A 21,456-nucleotide genomic window follows, 5' to 3' on the forward strand; every position below is an offset into this window, starting at 1 on the left:
TTTACTGATAGTGCCACATCTTATATATCCCACATTCTCCTGTCTCTCTAACAAAAACCTGGCACAATGCTCTTAGATAACCATCAAACTTTATATGCCAGAAGACAGAACACTCTACCTGAAATAGATTAAATATTACTCCTGAGTTTCCTGCCTACCAGCGCTTGACTTGAAGTATAGACAATGACTAACAGAGAACAATCAGTTCCCAGAGCTACTGTAAGTTGAGGATTACACGTGGGAACTATCAGGGTAAGGACCGGGAATGAAAAAAGATTACTACTACTTTGTGTTTTCACATCTAAGGAAGGAAGATACTACATTGAGTATACACATTCAAACATACTGTATACAAAGTTACAACTCCTATAAATCATAAACCATAATACAAAATAGGCTTATTTTTTAAAATAGAATTTTACAAAAATAAAATTACCTAAAATTAAGCCCACCATTGTACTTAAATATCCGGTTCCACTTCCCAGGTTAAGAAAAGACAATCCTGGTTGAAGTTTCAATGCTTCCATAACTTCAGAATAAATGCAAGGTGCTGACAAGTGGATGTTTCCATGCTTCCAGGCTAAGTCTTTGTAAGCATTGTCTCTGTAGCCTTCCAAATAGTAATCTCCACGATCAATCGCTCTGAAGGCTTGCTCCACTCTTTCAGTACGAATATACTGAGCTTCTTTTAAATTATCAATTAAGTCATCATTATCTTCCCCAGCACTCACAGCTCCTCCCATGATAGTATTCAAATCAAATCATAAATTTAAAAATGAAATAAAATTAGTAGAAATGGCTTCCAATATTGCACTTGATTTCCAAAAATAAATTAATCCTGGAAGGGAAGAACAAAAATAAACAGGTTTAAATTAATGCTCAAAAGCAAAATAACTCGTTTATTAAATGTATGTCATTATAATTAACTACCATTTCTCATGGAAATATTCTGCTCCAGGCATAGTGCTAAACTCCTTCTTAACTATATTACTTTATTTAATCCATATAGTAACCACAAAAGGTAACTTATATGATCTCATCTGTACAGATGGGAAAACTGGAACACAAAGAAGTCAAGTAAGTCACCTAGTACCGTGAAGCCCATTATGGTGGCCACTAGTTACACATGGCTACCTAGATCTAAATTAATAAAAATTAAATACAATTTAAAATTCCATTAGTCATCCTACCTGTATTTTAAGTGCTTAATAGCTACTTGTAGCTAGTGGCTACCATACTGGACAGCACTACTCTGCAAAGTGACACTGTCAAGACTTGATCTCAGGTCTTTAAAGTCAGAAACCATGTTTTTTTTTTTTTTTTTTTTTTTTTTTTTAAGATAGGATCTCACTCTGTCAACCAGGCTGGAGTGCAATGGCATGATCTTGGCTCATCCCCTCCCGGGCTCAAGTAATCCTCCCACCTCAGCCTCCCAAGTATCTGGGATCACAGGCGCATGCCACCACGCTCAACTAATTTTTGTATTTTTTTGTAGAGATGGGGTTTCACCATGTTGCCCAAAATAGTCTCAAACCCCTGAGCTCAAAAGATGCATCTGCACTGGCCTCACAAAGTGCTGGGATAACAGGCATGAGCCACAACGCCCGACCTCCTCCATGGTCTTAATCACTGAGCCACACTGGCTTCTTTATAGTATAGTATAGTATAGTATAGTATAGTATAGTATAGTATAGATTAATTTTAAAAATTGATTTTAAATTCCTGAACTTAAAAACAATTTGAAAATGCACTACATAAATTTAAAATGTTAACACACAGAACAACATATTACTCGAAACACTGAACATAAAATGCAAAATAAACAAACCCCAGACTCATGTTTATTAACACACTTGTGTGCTCTCTGATAGTTTTGTTTAGCAAACCTTGTTGTGATAGAAACCACAAATTTTATTAACAACTTCAATAGTCCAAGCACTAGAACATATGTTTTATACACATACATACACACACACACACACACACTGAACTTAAGAGATTAAACTCAGCATCTGAATGCATCTAAGTGCAATTTGAGAAAACTTAAAACATTTCAAAACATAATACTGAATATACAATTTAAGTTTTATTCAACTATTGCTAGTAAGTTAATGTATCAATTTCTGAATTAATAAATCAGTAGAGGAGAACATGTGAAATGAAATACCCATGGCCAGTAACAAGAGTTATGACAGTTAACTCTGGCTAGGCTGTACTCCAACTCTTGACCCTAAAGAAGTATACCAGTTAGGGTCTCAAGTATCCCTAGGGTCCTCAGGCCCCTGGCACCACTGGGGCAGCTCCCCCAGTACAGCCTATCATATTGTCTTTGTGTCCGCTTTGTCCTTTCCTACAATTGCCTCAAGAACTTTTGGAGTAGAGGAAATACTGTGAATTCACATTTAATTCATTCAAACTCACTCATAACAAGTTGGCTGGCTCTAGCACCTTCAATCCTCAGAAATACGTTAAGTATAAGGGCTTACAGCACCCATCTCCTCAATGAATATATTTTGTAGAATGTAGTGCAATGGGAGATGTCAATTCCCTATTCCTTCAACAAGTCTTGGCTGTGGCATCTCGACTTGCTGAGTCCAACTGTAGCATTTCAAGACTTTTTTTTTTTTTTTTTTTTTTTTAAATAACATGGCCTTTAAGCACAAGTCAACTTTTTCATCTGGCACTCAGAGTGAATCTTTTCCTAAGGTAAAAGAAAAAATGGTTATATTACACTAGGAGATAGTCTTTGTCAGCATCCAGTGAGGCATCTGCCTAAGGATTTCGTAAGAACAATTCTGAGACACAGATATTTGGCAAATTGCTGTACTGTATATGCCACAATTTACTAGAAAAATGATTCCCTTTGAGTGGGCTCTAGGGCTTAAGAAGGATCTGATCCTGCTTAGGTCCTTCTAAATTCCATTCAATTCAAAATTATCATAGCAAAACAATCAATCAAATATGGTCTTTACTACACAGCTCACATTTTTGGTGAGAAAAAGGCAAGAAGAAGAATGAAATAAATAAGAACTACCGCCATTTACTGACAGATACTGTATTGAGTGTATTTGCAGCTCGTTAAAAATTACTATAAGCCAGGCCAGGCACGGTGGGTCACACCTATAATGCCAGCACTTTGGGAGGTTAAGGTGGGCAGGCGGATCACTTGAGGCAGAAGTTCGAGACCAGTCTGGCCAGTATGGCAAAATCCTGTCTCTACTAAAAATACAAAAAGTAGCCAGATGCGGTGGCTCACGCCTGTAATCCCAGCACTTTGGGAGGTTAAGGTGGGCAGATCACTTGAGGTCAAGACCAGCCTGGCCAACATGGTCAAACTCTGTCTCTACTAAACACACACACATAAAAAAAAATTAGCTGGGTGTGGTGGCACACAGCTGTAGTCTCAGCTACTCGGAAGGCTGAGCCAGGAGAATTGCTTGAACTTGGGAGGCAGAGGTTGCAGTGAGCCGAGTTTGCACCACTGCACTCCAGTCTGGGCAAAAGAGTGAGATTCCTTCTCCAAAAAAAAAAAAAAAAAAAAAAAATCCAATCAAATGACTGCATGATTTTTAAAAACAATGACTGAAGAATGGATTAGAAAAGCAAGATCCAGTAATATGCTGCCTACAAAAGACTCACTTTAGCCTTAGGACACACACAGACTGAGAATAAAGGGATGAAAAATGATAACCAAAAGAGAGCAGGAATGACTATACTTCCATCAGACAAAATAGACTTTAGGTCAAAAACTGTAAAAAGAGACAAAGAAGCAAAGAAGGACATTATTTTATGTCTTGTTCAAGAGAATAGAACAATTTTAAATAGGAGCACCTAAATATATAAAGCAAATATTAATAGATCTGAAGGATGAGATCAACTGCAACACAATAATAGCAGAGGACTTCAAACTCCATGTTCAACAATGGACATATCATACAGACAGAAACAGTGGACTTGAACAACGCTTTAGACCAAATGGACCTAACAGACATATATAGAACATTCTATCCAACAGCAACTGGAATGAGTATTCCCCAGGATATATTATATGTTTGTCTACAAAATAAGTTTCTATGAATCTAAGATCAAAATTATACCAAATATCTTTTCTACTCGTAATGGAATGAAACCAGAAACCAGTAACAGAAGGACTTTCGGGACATTCACACACACACAGAAATAAACAATATGCTCCTGAAAAACCAACTGGTCAAATAAATTTAAAAAGAAAATAAAGATATCTTGAGACAAATGAAAATGGAAACGCAACATACCATAACTTATGAGATGCATCAAAAGCAGTTGTAAAAGGGAAGTTCACAGCAATAAATGCCTATATCAAAAGAGAGTAAAGATTTCAAAAAAATTCAAGAAACTAGAGAAAAAAGAACCAGTTAATCCCCAATTAGCAGAAAGAATGAAATAAGATCCAGAACAGAAATAGATAAAATAGCAGAAAGAAAACAGAAAAGATCAGTAAAACTAAGAGTTGGTTCTTTAAAAAGATAAACAAAATCAATAAACCTTTAGCAAACTAACAAAAAAAGAAGGCTCTAACAATAAAGTCAGAAATGAAAGAGGAGATACCACAACTCAGAAGATACCACAGAAGTACAAAGGGTCAAAGAGATTATGAACAATTATCCACCAACAAATTGGATAACCTAGAATAAATTCCTGGAAATGTACACCCTACCAAAGTTGAATCAAGAAGGAATAGAAAATCTGAACAGACCAATAACAAGCTAGAAGACTGAATCAGTAATTAAGAAATCTCCATCAAAGAAAAACTCAGCACCAGATGCCTCAAGGTGGAATTACACCAAACATTTAAAGAACTAACACCAATTCCTTTTCAAATCCTTCCAAAAAATCAAAGTGAAGAGAATACCTACAAACTCCACTTACGACTCCAGTATTGCTCTGATACCGAAGCTAGACAAAGACACTACAAGAAAAGAAAATAACAGGCTAATATCCCTGATGAACATATCTGCAAAAATCTTCAATAAAATACTAGCAAACGAAATTCAACAGAACATTAAAAGGATCACTCACCACCAAGTGAGACTGATCCCTAGAATACAAGGATTGTTGAATATACACAAATCAATAATGTGATGGATGTACCCTATTAACAAAATGAGGACAAAAACCCTATGATCATTTCAATAGATGCAGAAAAAGTAGTTAACAAAACTCAGTATCCTTTCATAATAAAAACTCTCAATAAATTAGATACAGAGGGAAGATATCTCAACATAATAAAGGCTGTATATGAAAATTCCACAACAAACATACTCAGTGATGAAAAGTTGAAAGGTTTTCCATGATCAGGAATAAGGATTTCTATTCTTACTACTTCTATTCAACACAGAACAAAGTTCGAGCTGGAACAATTACACAAGAAAAAAAATAAAAGGCATCTAAATAGGAAAGCAAGAATTGAAAATACCTCTGTTAATTGATAATATAATCTTACATGCAGAAAATTGTAAAGACCCACCAAAAAACTATTAGAACTGCTAAACAAATCAGTAAAGTTGCAGGCTACAAAATCAACGTACAAAAGTCAGTAGCATTTCTTTACACTAACAACAAAATCAATTCCATTCACATCAAAAAAAAAAAAAAAAAAACCTAAAAGTAAACTTTAATCCAGGAGGTAAAAGATTTGTATACTAAACACTATTAAATATTGAAAGAAAATTGTAAACACCACAAATAAATGGAAAGGTATACCATGTTCATGGACTCACATAAATAATAGTTAAGATGTCCGTACTGCCAACAGTGGTTTACAGATTCAACGTAATCCATATTAAAATTCCAATGACATTTTTCACAAAAATAGGAAACAATTCTAAAATTTGCATAGAATCATATAGGCAAAAAGAAGAAAACTAGAGGCCTCACATTATCTGGCTTCAAAATCTATTACAAAGCTATAGTAATCAAAGCAGCATGGTACTGACATAAAAACAGACACAATGACCAACCAAAGTAGATGGAGAGACCAGAAATAAACTCCACACATTTCTGGTCAACTGATTTTCAACAAAGATACCAAGAACACACAATGAAGAAAGCACAGTCTCTTCAATAAGTGCTGCTGGAAAAATCAGGTATCCACATGAAGAAGAATGAAACTGAATCCTTATCTCACACCACATACAAAAATCAACTCAAAACAGATTAAAGATTTACATATAAGACCTGAAACTATATAACTATTAGAAGAAAACATAGGGGAAATGCTCCATTACATTGGTCTGGGCAAAGATTTCTTGGATATGATCCCAAAAGCACAGGCAACAAAAGCAAAAATAAACAAATGGCACTATATCAAACTAGAAAGCTTCTGTACAGTAAAGCTTTATTAATTGTTTACAAGCAGTAAAGTGAAGTGATAACACATATAGTAACTAAAAAAAAAAAAACCCGCAAACCATCCATCCATACATCTCATAAAGGATTGCAAACCATACATCTGACAAGGGATTAAGATCCAAAATATAAAATGAACTCAACTGAATAGCAAGAAAACAAATATGCCAATCAAAAAACAAACAAAAGACCTAATAAACAATTATCAAAAGAAGACATATAAACAGCCAACACACATGAAAAACTGGTCATCGCAGAAATGCAAATTAAAACCACAATGAGATATTACTTTATACCTGTCAGAATGGCTATTATCAAAAAGACAAAAGATAACAAGTATTGGTAAGGTTGTAGAGAAAAGAGAACTCTTGTGAACTGTTGGTGGAAATGTAAATTAATACTGCTGTTACAAAAAACAGTAAGGCTCCTCAGAACACTAAAATCAGAATTATCCTATGATCCAGTCAGTAATCCCACTTCTGAGTCTATATCCAAAAAGACTGAAATCAGTATGTCAAAGATATATCTGCATTCCCATGTTCACTGCAGCATTATTCACAATAGCCAAGATATGTAAGCAGGCTAGGTGTCCATCATCAGAGAAATGGGTAAAGAAAATGGTGTGTGTGTATGTGTGTGTATGTATATGTTTATATATATAGGAATTTGAGAAAAAGAAAAAGGTAAATATAGATTTACCTTATTTTATATATGTAAAATCCATTTATATATATAAATGGATTACTATTCAGCCTTTAAAAGGAGGGTAATTCTGTCATTTGCAATAACATGTATGAACCTGGAAGACATTATACGAAGTCATAAGACATACTAAGACGTAAGACAGGCATGGAAAGTCAAACACCACATGATCTCACTCATACGTGGAACCTAAAATGCTTGAACTTATAAAAGTAGAGCGTGAAATGATGATTACCAGAGGCTGGGGCAGGAGGGTAGATGGGGGAAAGGGGAAATGCTGATCAAAGGGCACAAAGTTTCTGCTAGACAAGAGAAATATGCTTTACTAATCTTTACAGAATGGTGACTATAATAAATAAAAATGTACTGTGTTATCTCAAAATTGCTGAAACAGTAAATTGTAAATGTTTTCACCATACAAAATGACAGCTTGGTAAAGCAAATTTTTTAATTGGCCTGATTTAATCATTCCACATTGTAAACATATTGAAACATCATATTGCACCCCATAAATATACAATTATTACTTGCTAATTAAAAATTAAATAGGATTTTAAGGAAAAACCAAAATTATAAAGAGAATTACATTACTTGGTGTGGGGGGTGTGGGAGAATGACACACTGTTTACATAGTCAAAATACTATAAACATAATTGCTTATTTAGTTTTAATACTCATTTAATCACACTGAGTGAGAGAGGAGAGGAAAGGAGTGGCATGGGAGCTAAAACCTCATCTATGATGACAGAATGTAAATGCTGTCCAAAAGTAATGAATAAAAAGGAAAAGCAGCATCTTGGTTAGCAATGTGTACGTTAAATACCCTACAAAACGGCTATATGTGTTAAGTTCCTTCTGGAATGTGAGCCTGAGGGTGAAAACAGGTGAAGCCAGGGATTGCTAGGCTTTGGCATCAAGGCTTGCAGTATCTTTACAAATTATATTACATGTATTATTTGAACAAAATTGGTGAGTAAAGGTAAAATTAAAGGGGTTATAGAGAGAGCACCGATGAAGTATAATAAAGCTATACGGAGAGTTTCCTAAGGAATAAAAATACATTAATAAGACAGTCTAGGGCAGAAAAATAAAGATACAGAAAGAGAAGATTATTACATAAATAATAACTTAAACCACACCAAAGAGTTTCACAGATACAGCTCTTCTTACCACATACATTATTGCTGAATGTAGAAACTGAATTATAAATTACATTTGTATAATACTCACTGATTTGATTACAATGTGCCTTTGCAGAAAACATGAAAATAAAGTAAAATTAAAATTTTCGTAATGCTAGCATTCAAAGAACCACTGTCATTATTAACTTTTAAGCAATCATATACTTCATTTTTTTAAACACATGACTGGTATTATACTGTATATATTGTTCAGGACTTTCATTTAATAAACCTTAAGCATTTCCTAATACCATGAGACACTCTTTCCAAATCCAGAAGTATGATATTCTACCACATGGATATAGCAGGATGCAACCAATCCCCCAATGTTAGACTATGAATAATCAATATAATCAATATTAGAATTGATTATAATTGATGTACACTTGAGAAGCTCGTAAATCAAAGTCTGTAGTGAATATTGTGGTAATTCAATAATAATCCTAACTTGAAATGTACAATATTTTTTATGAAAGTAAAATAAACACTAATAAAAAGCCAGCGTAGCATTAGGTCATCAGTGTCTGCCATTTGTTACTTCTAAGATAATCTCATCTCAATCATGGAAAAGTCAAATGCAAGTCAAGAGACCAAGGTCTAGCCATGGTTTCATAGATAACTTTGCTGTACTGATCTGGCCAAATCCCCAAAATGTCATTTCCTCACCTGTGAAATAAAAAAGCTATATTCTGCAGCTCCTAAGGTCCCTCAGACCTCTAATTTCCATGCTATTTTAGCATTGGTCAAATCTGCACTTGAATATAATCAAGTTTTAGTTATCTAGTAATGGCTGCTGTCCATGCCTTGCATTTCTGTTACTTTGGTCACAATTTTTACTGCCTCACTCCTGCCATTTTCTTTTCCACAAAGAAGAAACAATTTTAGGCGAGTTCAAGTCCTGCACTAAACAATAAAAGCAAAATAAGGAATTTGAGAGAAAGAAGAAAAAGGTAAATTATAGAAAAAGATCAAGTGTAAGAACATAATAAAAGGCTGAAAAACTTAAGCAGATACACAGTTATGTCTGTTTGAGAAGGAAGTCATCATGTTTCCTCATAAAACACAATTTCACTCCTTGGTATTTTTCTCTCTGCTGTGTGTTGGGTAGGGGCTGCAGAGAAAATAAAGGGTACATTCACATGTGCACACCTGAAACTATCTGCAAAGTGTTCCAAACGTTTCTTGCTATTATCCCAAAATTTAGAACTGTGACTTAAATCTATTTGGTTTTAGGAAAGAACTGCCAAAGGCCCCATACAATATTATGGTGTCTCTTACGCAGTTTAAGGATACCTTATGGAGCATTACGCACTGACAAGTTAAAGGAGGTAGGAAGCAGATCAATGGCAGACAGATGTTGCAAGGTGGGGGCAGAACAAAATGAATGCTGATTCACTTTCCTTTCCTCCTAGCATCCAGAGGGAAGCAGTCAACTGCTCTTTGCTGCTCCTTTCTCTGCAAAACTGAGGACTAAGCTCACCCAGCTCTAGAGGGAAGCTCACTCACCGGTGATCCAAAAGAAAACACACAAATTGTGGCCATGAACAAAGAAGGCTCCTCATGTCCTCAAAGCTCTTGTCATGGGATTCATGGACCAAGCCTGCTTTAAGTGCAGAGGCAACTACACAGGGAAAACATTTTTCTCAGTGATGGGACTGATAAAGAGATAGGATGAAATATAAATAAAGAATTATGAAAGAAAATAAATGGTTAAACTAAGGTTCACTATTCACTTGCCAAAAGCTGCCAAGAACATCCACTTTACTCTATAATCAATGATGAATACAAATCTTAAATTTTGTTTAAGTAGTGATAACACATAGAGCAGCAATTTCCTATATGCCTACTACACACCTAGCACTGTGCTCTAGTTCTTTACCATACTACTGTGAAGAGGCACGAGATCATATGAGAAGCTCACCGCCCTTGAATAACTGAAACACTACTCAAATCCAGCCTGTGAAGCTATGAAACCCTCTGACACAGAACTATTTGCTCAGAGGCTCCTGACGCATAATTCAAAACTAAACTTTTCATTAACTTTTAGCTGAAAAGATGTTCAATTCAGCTCTCTTTCAACCTCCTATATTTTCTTTTTCCTTTTAGTATTCTCAGCTTCAAAGGAAGAATGAAGCAGCTGTGGGTGGCAGGGCAGGGAAGCATCTGATGCCATTTATTGATCATGCAGCCTCAGGCAAATTACTTAATCTCCAGTTTCCTTATCTGTAAAATGAAAATAATTACCACATCATAAATTTGTGATGATTAAATAGTACACTGAATATAAAATTCCTAACATATAGCTGTCCAATAATATCAACTTATTTTCATTTCTGTGACAGAAAGGGCACGTTCTAAACTTTCATTTTTAAGCACGGAAGATTGGAAAGGGAAAATTAAAAAATACTGCTTCTCAAATCTAGCGAAGGTATCGCCTACTGACCTCCTTAAAGAGAAATTGAAGAATGGAAATGGAAATCCTGAAGTTAGAGGTATCTAAAAGAAAAACAGCCAAGGACAGGATATACAGAAGTCTGTGGAAAAATACTTACATTCACACATAAGTTGACTGCGAGAGAGAAGTTAAAGTGAAGAAAAGACAACACAGTTATCTTCTGCCATGCTCTGGGCCATCAACTGTGCTGAAGGGCCTAAATTAAGAGTAGCTGCCCTTCTGCGCTCACAGGGAGTCTCAGAAGGAAGAATGAGCTTACCTGGGCTAAGACAACAGTCAGATACCGACCCTCTTTGGTTTAAGGTCCATCTCACTAGCTAACTTTCGCCCTGGCTAATACTTTTACCTCTAATAGAGCATTTGTTATATAATTTAGCAAAAATTGTCTTGTAAAGTTTTCTTTGGTTCCACATATCTTTTCTGTCCAGACTGTAAACTCACTGAAGGGAAAAATAACATCTTATATTTAATGTATTTATCACAGTTGCATGGTCTTAGCAAACATCTAAGAAACAACTGTTCACTAAGTGTAAAACACTGTGAAAGTTATAGTTTTCTACTCTGGAAAGTCCTTCCAAATTTCAGTGTTCCCAATGGCTACAGGAAAGTCGAAGTACATCAAGTACATTTTTGCTTCTATATTCTCTTGACTATCTTCTTCCCCTACCCCTCCAATTCAATAATACAAATAATTTTTTTTTAAAGAAGCTCTCTTGGAAGCATCCACATTACACATTTTGATACATGGCGAATTTTAAGATGCCTATATTCACAGATGTAGCTTCCAACTTCCCCCACATCCTTTTAATTTTCATATTCCCCTTGGCTTGGAAACAGTGTGAACTCCAAGATAGAGAAACAGTAGATGGTAGTTCTACGACAGTTTTAGCGTATAATATTTGAAGTGATAAAATAATATATAAAACTTTAAAGGACAAGACATGAGGCTCATCTAGCTGAAATTTTATCATTTTGAAAATTATAGGACTTTATGGGTCCCCAAAGGCTTTCCTCTTCTCCCTTTTACTCAAACATCTGAACATAAGACCTTTTCAAACCTATATTACTACACGTATTGCCCTAAACACAACTGCCTATTACCAACACCCTCTACATGCAAAGTTCCACATATCTTTGAGCTAACAAAATTAATCCTCAGGGAATAATGGCCTCAGATTTAAGGATTACTGGTTAGCATTATCTGGATTTTTCAAGAAACAGAAGTGCTACACTAACCATCCTTAACACTTTTTAAAATATATATACATCCTTATGGGAGCTGCAGCCTAGAAAAACCTTTAAAACAAGTTGTTCACCTCCTCTAATTCAGGAAAAGTTTAAACAAAATATTCATTAACTGGCAACAGTTCTTAGGAATGTACTGAGATCAATAGGGAAACATGATTTTTAAAAAAGTACACATTTTCAGCTCTTCCGAGTTCAGGATTTCATAGTGGGGCTTATTTTATTTGAAAAGCTAGGAATTTATAAAGAACAATATTTGAATTTAAGAATATTCCAAAGCAAAAATGCACAACTGGGAACTACTCATCACTTCAGATGATCTGTATCTGTTCCCTTCCATGAATATACCATAAAATAAACCAAACATGAGCTCATACCAAATATACTCTTTCCATATATTAATGTACTGTGGAATGCAAAACTGGCCTTGTCATACTATATGATTTTAAGTCATTATCTTTTCTGGTTTTGGTTTTTTCACCTGCAAAATCAAGTCATTAAATCAAATTATCTCAATGACCCCTTTAAGAACTTTCAAAAAATCTAAGCATATTTACTTATTTACAAAGACATACATAGGTTAACTACAAAGTTTTTGGACTTATAAAGTGGCATCTTCTAAAGTCCAAAATGCTAATTTTATCTACAGATGAACACCGGCAAAAGCTATATAAAACAAAGCAGCTAAAGTATTATCTATAAGTTTTCAAAGCACTTTTAACATCAATTCATACAATTTCTTAAGTATCACAGGAATAAAGGCAGGATGGGTAGTATTACCTGCACCGTACAAATAAAAACAGACTGAGAAAGAGTAAATTACTTGTTCTGGATTTCCCACACAATAAAGGGATATTTCAATCTTATTCATAAATCTTATGCACTACTAAAAATATTGTAAGAAGAAACCACAACAAAAAAAGTCTGAGACCCCTGAGAACAATGCACACTTAAAAAATGATCCTACAGTTTAATTTCATTTACTGGAGCAAGTAATTGTACCCCTACTTTTCTGAATGAACCAGAGAAAGTTTAAGCAATTCTTGAAAATGTACTGTCATCATCAAATCATAGCAATGGTATAGGCTCTAAAGTGCTGGGAGGGTCACTGATACAGTTTTAATATTGTCACAGCCCAAATCCCATGTTGAATTGTAATCCCCAATTGCAGGCAGCGACTGGATCTTGGAAGTGGATCTCTCCTGTCTTGGTGCTGTCCTCATGACAGTGAGTTCTCTGGAGATCCAGTAGTTTAAAAGTGTACGGCACCTCCCCCTACTCTCTGTTGCTCCTGCTTTGGCCATGTAACCTGCTTGCTCCCCCTTCACCTTCCAGCATGAGTAAAAGCTTCCTGAGGCCTCGCCAGAAGCCAAACAGATGTCAGTATCCCACTTTCTGTAAAGCCTGCAGAACCATGAGCCAAACAAACCTTTTTTCTTTAAAAATTACCCAGGCTTAGGTATTTCTTATTTTTATTTTTTATTATTATTATTGAGACAGAGTCTTGCTCTGTCACCAGGCTGAGTGTAGTGGCATAATCTCAGCTCACTGCAACCTCCGCCTCCTGGGTTCAAGCGATTCACCAGCCTCAGCCTCCCAAGTAGCTGGGATTACAGGCATGCACCACCATGCCCAGCTAATTTTTTGTATTTTAGTAGAGACGGGGTTTCACCATGTTGGCCAAGATGATCTCGATCTCCTGACCTCATGATCCGCCCACCTCGGCCTCCCAAATGCTCAGTTATTTCTTTAGAGCAATGTAAGACTTGAACTTTTAAATTATTAATTTGTCATCAATGATTCCACAAGTCAATAAAACTCACTTAAAAGAACACCATCCAAATTGAGTAACCAAAATGCTTGTGAAAGTTTTTTACACTACAGTTCAGAACTTCCCCCGCCCCCACCCCAGGGCTGCATTTAACAACTTCTTCACCGTCGAACCAGTAAGTTAAGACACGGGCACACTAGGGAAAGAATTTCAAAGAATGATTTCAGGTCCCAGAGACAGTCTTTGCTCCAGAAAATCAGTTTCTTAAATGGTTAGTATATTTTCAATAAGCTGTTTAAAAATTACTTCCTTTTTTTTTTTTTTTTTTTTGAGACGTTGTCTCGCTCTGTCGCCCAGGCTGGAGTGCAGTGGCCGATCTCAGCTCACTGCAAGCTCCGCCTCCCGGGTTCACGCCATTCTCCTGCCTCAGCCTCCCGAGTAGCTGAGACTACAGGCGCCCGCCACCTCGCCCGGCTAGTTTTTTTTGTATTTTGTAGTAGAGACGGGGTTTCACCGTGTTAGCCAGGATGGTCTCGATCTCCTGACTTCGTGATCCGCCCGTCTCGGGCCTCCCAAAGTGCTGGGATTACAGGCTTGAGCCACCGCACCCGGCCTAAAAATTACTTTCAACTTGGTTATAATAAATTCATAAAACTAAAGACATTTAAAATCATAAAGAATTATTTCATATTAATTGGTCTTCAAACCGTAAACAGTAGCCAGTGAGTAAAATTACCTTTATTAACAGTGTATTTTAAAATACACTTCACATTTTAAATTCAACAAGTGCTCTCAAATGCTCTTTAAAATGCTTTCAATAAAAAATTACTCAACAACATTACCTAGCATTTGGATATTTAAATTTTTAAGTGTTTTATATAAAAAGATTTCATGTGATGATTTCCCCATTCAATAAACAAAAACTGATCACTTGTTTATACCTCAGGAACTATAATAAGCATGAGGATTCAAGGATCATACTCCAGAAGCTAAACTCAACTAAAGAGCTCTCTTATGAGGTAAGAACTGAAGAAGAGATCACTCCATTTCATCAAGAAATTGAGCCTCAGCAGTTGCCTTGTCCAAGATGACACAAGTTAGTTGCAAGTTATATATACTCAGAAAAGAGAAAACCTACTTCAAATATTACAACAATAGGAATACAAGGCCAAAAAGATCTAATGTATTCCTTTGCTTGTATTTCTTAAAACTAAGTAAACATAATGTTTCTTTTAAAAAGAATTTATTCTTTATTTCAATATTCAAGTTACTTACAGTAACTAATATGACCGAAACTTATGATAGCTTACAGAACATTTTAAGGGAAAGAAATACCAAAAAGTGAACCACTACAGAAAACAAAGTCAGGTTTTCTTATTATTTTTATTCTTGTTAAGGGATTCACTCTCTTCACAGAAAAATTTCATGAATTATTTTCAACCTCCAAATACAAATTATATAATTCAATTTAGTAACTATTATCTAGACTAAATCCATACAGGTTATGGTGGGAAGTCATAACACTCAACAAATGTAAAATTCTACTGGTCACAATTCAATAGGATTTATATCAGTAGGAATATAACTTAATTTTACTTAACTCATTTGCTACTGCTTAGAAGGATCATTTGTAGAATGAAAATTAGTATATCAAATCATAATTTCATATCAAGTTGTATGTTCATTCTGAGTCACAGTCTAATAGAAAGTGCTCTTTTCAATATAAATAAAAATTACACTTAAGGAAAGCATCATATAGTGTGGGTGTTTGGACCAATGGCTCATATCTGTAATCTCAGTACTTTGGGAGGCCAAGCAGGGAGGACAACTGGAGCCTAAGAGTTTGAGACCAACCTGGACAACGTGGAGAGACCTCATCTTTACAAAAAACTTTAAAAATCAGCCAGGCATGGTGGCACATACCTGCAGTTCCAGCTACTTGGAAAGTCGAGACAGAAGGATCACTTGTGCCCAGGAGTTCAAGGCTGCAATGAGCTATGATTGCACTACTGCACTCCAACATGGGTAACAGAGCAAGACCATCTCAAAAATGTATGTGTGTGTGTGTGTGTGTGTGTGTGCGTGCACGCACACACATGCGTGTCATCACTATTATATCATTACTGATGTAATACATATAAACTGTCTACAACAGTCCTTGATGCCTACCACATGCTCAATAGCTGTTGCTTCTATTACTTAATAGAGAAACTACTTAATCCTTCCATAAACAAACATATTCCCATTTCAAGAAACATTAGTCGAGTTGATAAAACCGGGAAATTTTTGTACAGTTAGTAAATACACATAAAATATTTTTGATGTTAGGTGCCAATTTTCAACAAGATCTCAGCAGCTTCACGGTGTTTCTGAGGGAAAACAAAGCATGGAAAGACGGGGTATAGCCTAGACTATATCCTATGATGTCGGATGGAAATGGAGGAGTCAGTGAGAACTCACAGTGTGAATTTTAAAATACACACAAACACATACACACAAAATAGAAAACTGCAGAAATATACACATATACATATTTTTCCTTGCTTATGAAGGTCTAGAATACACAGGCAGATGTTAGAAACACACCAGTAACCATAAGAAAACCTAGCACCCAGATCTTGGTTTCTAAATACTGTTCTCCTAGGCAAAGAAAAGAAACTAGGGTTCCTTGGGAAAATGACTGACTGCTAAATTCAGGCAGGGAAAACATGAGTCTGAAACACCTTCTTAAGACAAAATATGGAAGTCCTCAAAAAAATGAGGAGATGTCAAAGATACAGAATCTGGCTTGAAGAGTCTTCTGTTGGCCAAACTGAGTACGTTTTGGGAATCTACGTAATAGAGATTGATGATAATAGTCATAAAATAAAATGAGAATCAGAGAGTCCATACCTAAATGATGAATGAACAAATAAGTTGGGGGAGAAGGAAAAGCTCTCACAGTAGAATGGCAACAAATAAATATAGAAGAAATAATGGTGTTAGAAAAATACCAATGGATGCTAAAACCAGTGTGTGAAAATTTGGTGAGGAACAGGATTATCTGCATAATCTCAAAGTATCTCTCCACAAATTACCAATTAATAAAGGGACAAAAGAGTCACTTCACAATGGAGAAATCCAATGAACGCCATCTGAAGTAATCAAAACTAACTTCGCTAACATTGGGCCTCTTTGAAATGTTTGCTTCTTGGTGCCGTAAAGAAACAGTATTTGAATATAAACTTAATTGTTTTAGCAAGGTCATTTTTTTACTTTTTGTAGAAAGGGTACACTTGCCAGCAGTTTTGCCATGAGAGTACACCAAACAAAGGAGACAAGGTCATTTATAACCTAATGTGGTCACTTTACTGCTCTGTCTGGTTTTCATTGGCTGGAACAGGACCTTACATTTTGTATTTGACCTGACTGGACAGTAACTTAGAACTTTTTAAAACAGGCAAAGGTAGAGGAGAACAAAGGAAGGAGGAAGTAACCTGCAGAATGCTGAAAAAGGTAAAAACACTTTTAAATAAGGAAGAGGAATAGGCTATGACTTAATGTTTGCTTGGATCCAGTAAAAGCATGCCAGGGCAAATATTTAGGCTAATTTGTGGGAGCTACGAACATAAAGTACATCGATTTTTTTCTTATGGATAGCAGATACTTCAGAACATTAGTACAGGTCTTTGAATAAATTTTGCTTTTAAGAGAAGTTACTATTTATTCCTAATTAGACAGGGAAGAAAGTCTTCGAACAGGAACCTTTATTTTACTTTTTACAGGCCAAACCAATGCACCTACTGATGTATGTCCTGAGATGGATACTTATCATATCCATGATATTCCTGGACTAGATCCTAAACTAAGGGAGAAAGATACCTACAGGATACATTATTGAAAACAAGTGGCAGAATATGAATACAGGTTATATATAAATGGTATTGTATAATTATTAAACTTACTGATTTTAATAACTATACTGTAGTTCTCTAAGAAAACATCCTTGTTCTTGGAAAATATGTACTAAAGTAAAAAAAAAAAAAAAAAAAGAGTACTCCAAACTCCTCCAAATAGTGCAGAAAACAAATGTGTGTGTGTGTGTATGTGTGTGTGTGTGTGTGTGTGTGTAATAAAGCAAATGTATCAAAATGCAAGCAACTAATGAATCTAAGCGAAGGGTGTACTGGAGTTCCTTGTACTCTTGTGCCAGTTCTTCTACAAGCTTGAAATTCTATCAAAATAAAGATACATAAAAGTAAGCCATTGTGAATCTAAGCAAAGGGTGTATAGCAAGCTTGTCCAACCCACAGCCCATGGGTCATATGCAGTCCAGGATGGCTTTGAATGCAGCCAAACACAAAATCATAAACTTTCTTAAAACACTATGGGATTTTGTTTTCTTTTAGTTCATCAGTTATTAGTGTTTGTGTATTTTATGTGTGGTCCATGACAATCTTTTTCCAATATGGCCCGGGGACGCCAAAAGATTGGACACCCCTGGTATACAGGAAGAAGTTTCTTGTGCTATTTCTCACAATTTTTCTATAAGTTTGAAACTATTTCAAAATGAATTTATATAAATACATGAATTATGAGTTAAAATGCAAGCAAGATCTTCATGCCTGTAATCCCAGCACTTTGGGAGGCTGGGGCAGGAGAATTGTTTCAGTCCAGGAGTTCGAGAACAGCCTGGGCAACATAGTGAGAGACCCTCATCTCTACAAAAAAAATTTAAAAATTAGTCAGGCATTGTGGCTCATGACTATAGTCCCAGCTAATCAGGAAGTGGAGGTTGGGTGATCCCTTGAGCCCAAGAGGTAAAGCCTGCAGCAAGCTATGATCACACCACTATACTTCAGCCTGGGTGACAGAGCAAAACCCTGTCTCAAAAACAAATAAATAAAGCCTAAGGGGAATAGCAGATTAATGGAAAAGAATGCTATTTTGTGCAGACAGGAAATAGATGAAAGACAACTTGACTTTTAAAACTATGAGTAAGGCTCATGCCTGTAATCCCAGCACTTTGGGAGGCCAAGGTGGGAGGACTGCTTGAGCCCAGGAGTTCGAGACCAGCCCTGGCAAAATAGTGAGACTCTATTTCTATAAAACATTTAAAACATTAGCCAGGTGTAGTAGTGTGCACCTGTGATCCCAGGGACTCGGAACTCTGAGGTAGGAAGATTGCTTGAGCCTGGGAGGTCAAGGCTGCAGTGAGACGTGGTCATGCCACTGTACTCCAGCCTAGGAGACAGAGCAAGACCCTGTGTCTCAAAAGAAAAAAGAAAAAAAAGCAAGAACTGAGCAATCAGCAAAGATAATTCCTTCACAGTATATATTTCCTAAAGTTCACTCCTAGACCTGTCACATGAGGGGGGAAAAAAAGCAAAGAAAAATCACCTTAGGAAGGAATGTCATATTGTTCTTCTCAGTTTAGGTTGGAGAAAAGTGGCATGACTAAAATCAAATAAAGTTGGAAATGTAACAGGAAACTTATAAGAGCCAAAACCAAATCATGGGAACAAACTATAACAAAACAAAGCTTTAAAGAAAATGGTAATTTAAAACTAAAGTCAGTGTATTCATGTTCATGATTATCCCACTAAACTATAATTTAAGAATCTGAGGTGGGCTATGGGAATTCATATATAAATCAGGTTGAGGAAAACACAGATTAATAGGAAAGTGAAACTATGTGAAAACTGAGTACTTACAATTTACAAGTCAACAGGTTCTATTCAATTAAAGCTCAGTCACACACCTGCCTCTGAGCAACCAAAGCAAAATAAAATAACCAGAAAAAAAGAGAGACAACCATGTATCTCATTTCAGGTAGAGAAGACATTCTAAATTAAAAAGCCACAGGCAAAACGTAAAAATGATAAAAACGATATATTCTATCTGGCAAAGCACAGAGTAAAACATCAAAATACAAACAAACTGGGTGAAAAATTGCAACATGTGGCAAAGGGTTGATATCCAAATTTATAAGAATTATTTACAAAGACACATTTTTAATTTTTGTAATAAAAGGGCAGAAGGCCAGGTGCAGTGGCTCATGCCTATAATCCCAGCACCTTGGAATGCCAAGGCTGCAGGATTATTTGAGGCCAGGAGTTAGAGACCAACCAAGGCAACATAGCAAGACCATCATCTCTACGAAAAAAAAAAAAAAGTTTTTTTAAAAAAAATAGCCAGGTGTAAGTGGTGGCATGTACCTGAAGTCCCAGCTACTCAGGGGGCTGAGGCAAGAGGATCCCTTGGGGGAGTTTGAGGTTACAGTGAGCTACAATAGCACCACTGCACTCCAGCCTGGTCAACAGAGCAAGATCCTGTCTCCTTTTAATGAAAAAAAAAAAAAGGGGGAGGCGGGCAGAGGAGACAACAAGTATTTACCAGAAGAATTACTAAACCACAAGCAAATATGAAATTATGCCCAACCTCAGTGGCAATTAAAATGCAAAATTAGAAAGACAACTTTAGGCCTGTAAGATTCACAGTGATTTTTTAAAAAAAACTTATTGAAAAAGGTGTAGGAAAACATGTTTCGTATTTGTATTTCTTACTACGTTATCTTATATACTAATAATAATCCCCCACGTCCTATCCTTAGGAAATATCAACTCTTCCACCTTTATTGGGAAGTCTAGCATTTCTACTGTAGTCTTCTCTACTCCTCAACTCATACCATAATCAGGGGCATCCTCAAGGTACATGAACAACCTTTTCAATCTCCAAAGGAACAACTATGACACCTTTAACTGAGGACTTGTATCACCCAATTGCCCAACCTGAATCCTTACTTTTTTCTCTGACCTGATTTTATGTCTATTTGGCTTGCTGTCTGCCACTACAGTCAATGTCACTAGTCCTCTACCCCAAGGATCAGCAAACTTTTTCTGAAAAGGCCAGATAGTAAACATTTTAGGATTTGCAGGCAATAGTTTCTCTCCCAACTACTGAACACTGCTGTTGTAGGGCAAAAGTAGCTATAGACAACTTATAAGTGAAAGAACATGGCTTTGTTCCAACACAATTTTATTTCTGGACACTAAAATTGGAAAGTCATATCGTTTTCATGTCATAAAATATTCTTCCAACCATTTGAAAGTAAACACCATTCTTAGCTGCAGACCACACAAAAAAAGACAGCAGTCCAAGTTTGGCCCATGGGCCACAACGGGCTAACACCTACTCTCATCTTCTTCCCAAATCAATCCCATGAACATTGCTTCACTGAGTCTTCATTACTCCCAATCCTTCATTCTAACTTTCTGCCTCACTCATCTTGCAAACTTCTGATCATGGAACAAGCCAATAATCTCTCTTCTCCATGGACTGTTTTATATTGTGAAGTGTTACTTAAGAAAGAAATCCAGTGCTTGTATTGGTGCCACTAAAATTTCATAATCTTCAAGCTTAACTGGATTTTCAACAATGCCCAGCAATATCTCTGTGTTTATTCACCTCTGGATCCCACTCCCCTCCCACAGCAAATTCATTACCACTACTACAACCAACAACCTCTCAAGACCAGGCTCCCTAATTCAACAAAGGGTCCTGCTTCATCCTCCACAGAAAAACAGGTCCTAAGGCAAAAAGCCTCAATTTGCCAGACTGTCACCCTAATCCCATCCCATTTGACAAGAATATTACAAATATGATAGCATTTATATTTACATCTACAGACAGGCAGAGTGTAGTAAGTTCAACTTTCATTTGGACCCCAACAGATC

General features: G+C 36.1%; 1 protein-coding gene across 8 annotated transcripts in view; it reads right to left on the reverse strand.

Annotated features, from left to right (window-relative positions):
* PCMTD1 (protein-L-isoaspartate (D-aspartate) O-methyltransferase domain containing 1) overlaps positions 1-21,456 on the reverse strand; it is an 82,625-nt gene that overhangs the window by 42,595 nt on the left and 18,574 nt on the right. For 5 of the 8 annotated variants that reach the window (XM_065519205.1, XM_065519202.2, XM_073998805.1 and 2 more), the window contains one exon: positions 437-838. The exons of the other annotated variants lie outside the window; for them this stretch is intronic. In XM_065519205.1, coding sequence (XP_065375277.1) covers positions 437-743 — 307 coding nt within the window. In that variant the 5' untranslated portion in view covers positions 744-838. The remainder of the gene's footprint in view (positions 1-436; positions 839-21,456) is intronic. 8 annotated transcript variants of the gene reach the window in all.

The sequence above is a fragment of the Macaca fascicularis genome, chromosome 8, assembly GCF_037993035.2.
Source record: "Macaca fascicularis isolate 582-1 chromosome 8, T2T-MFA8v1.1".
In the NCBI taxonomy this organism is placed as follows: Eukaryota; Metazoa; Chordata; class Mammalia; order Primates; family Cercopithecidae; genus Macaca; species Macaca fascicularis.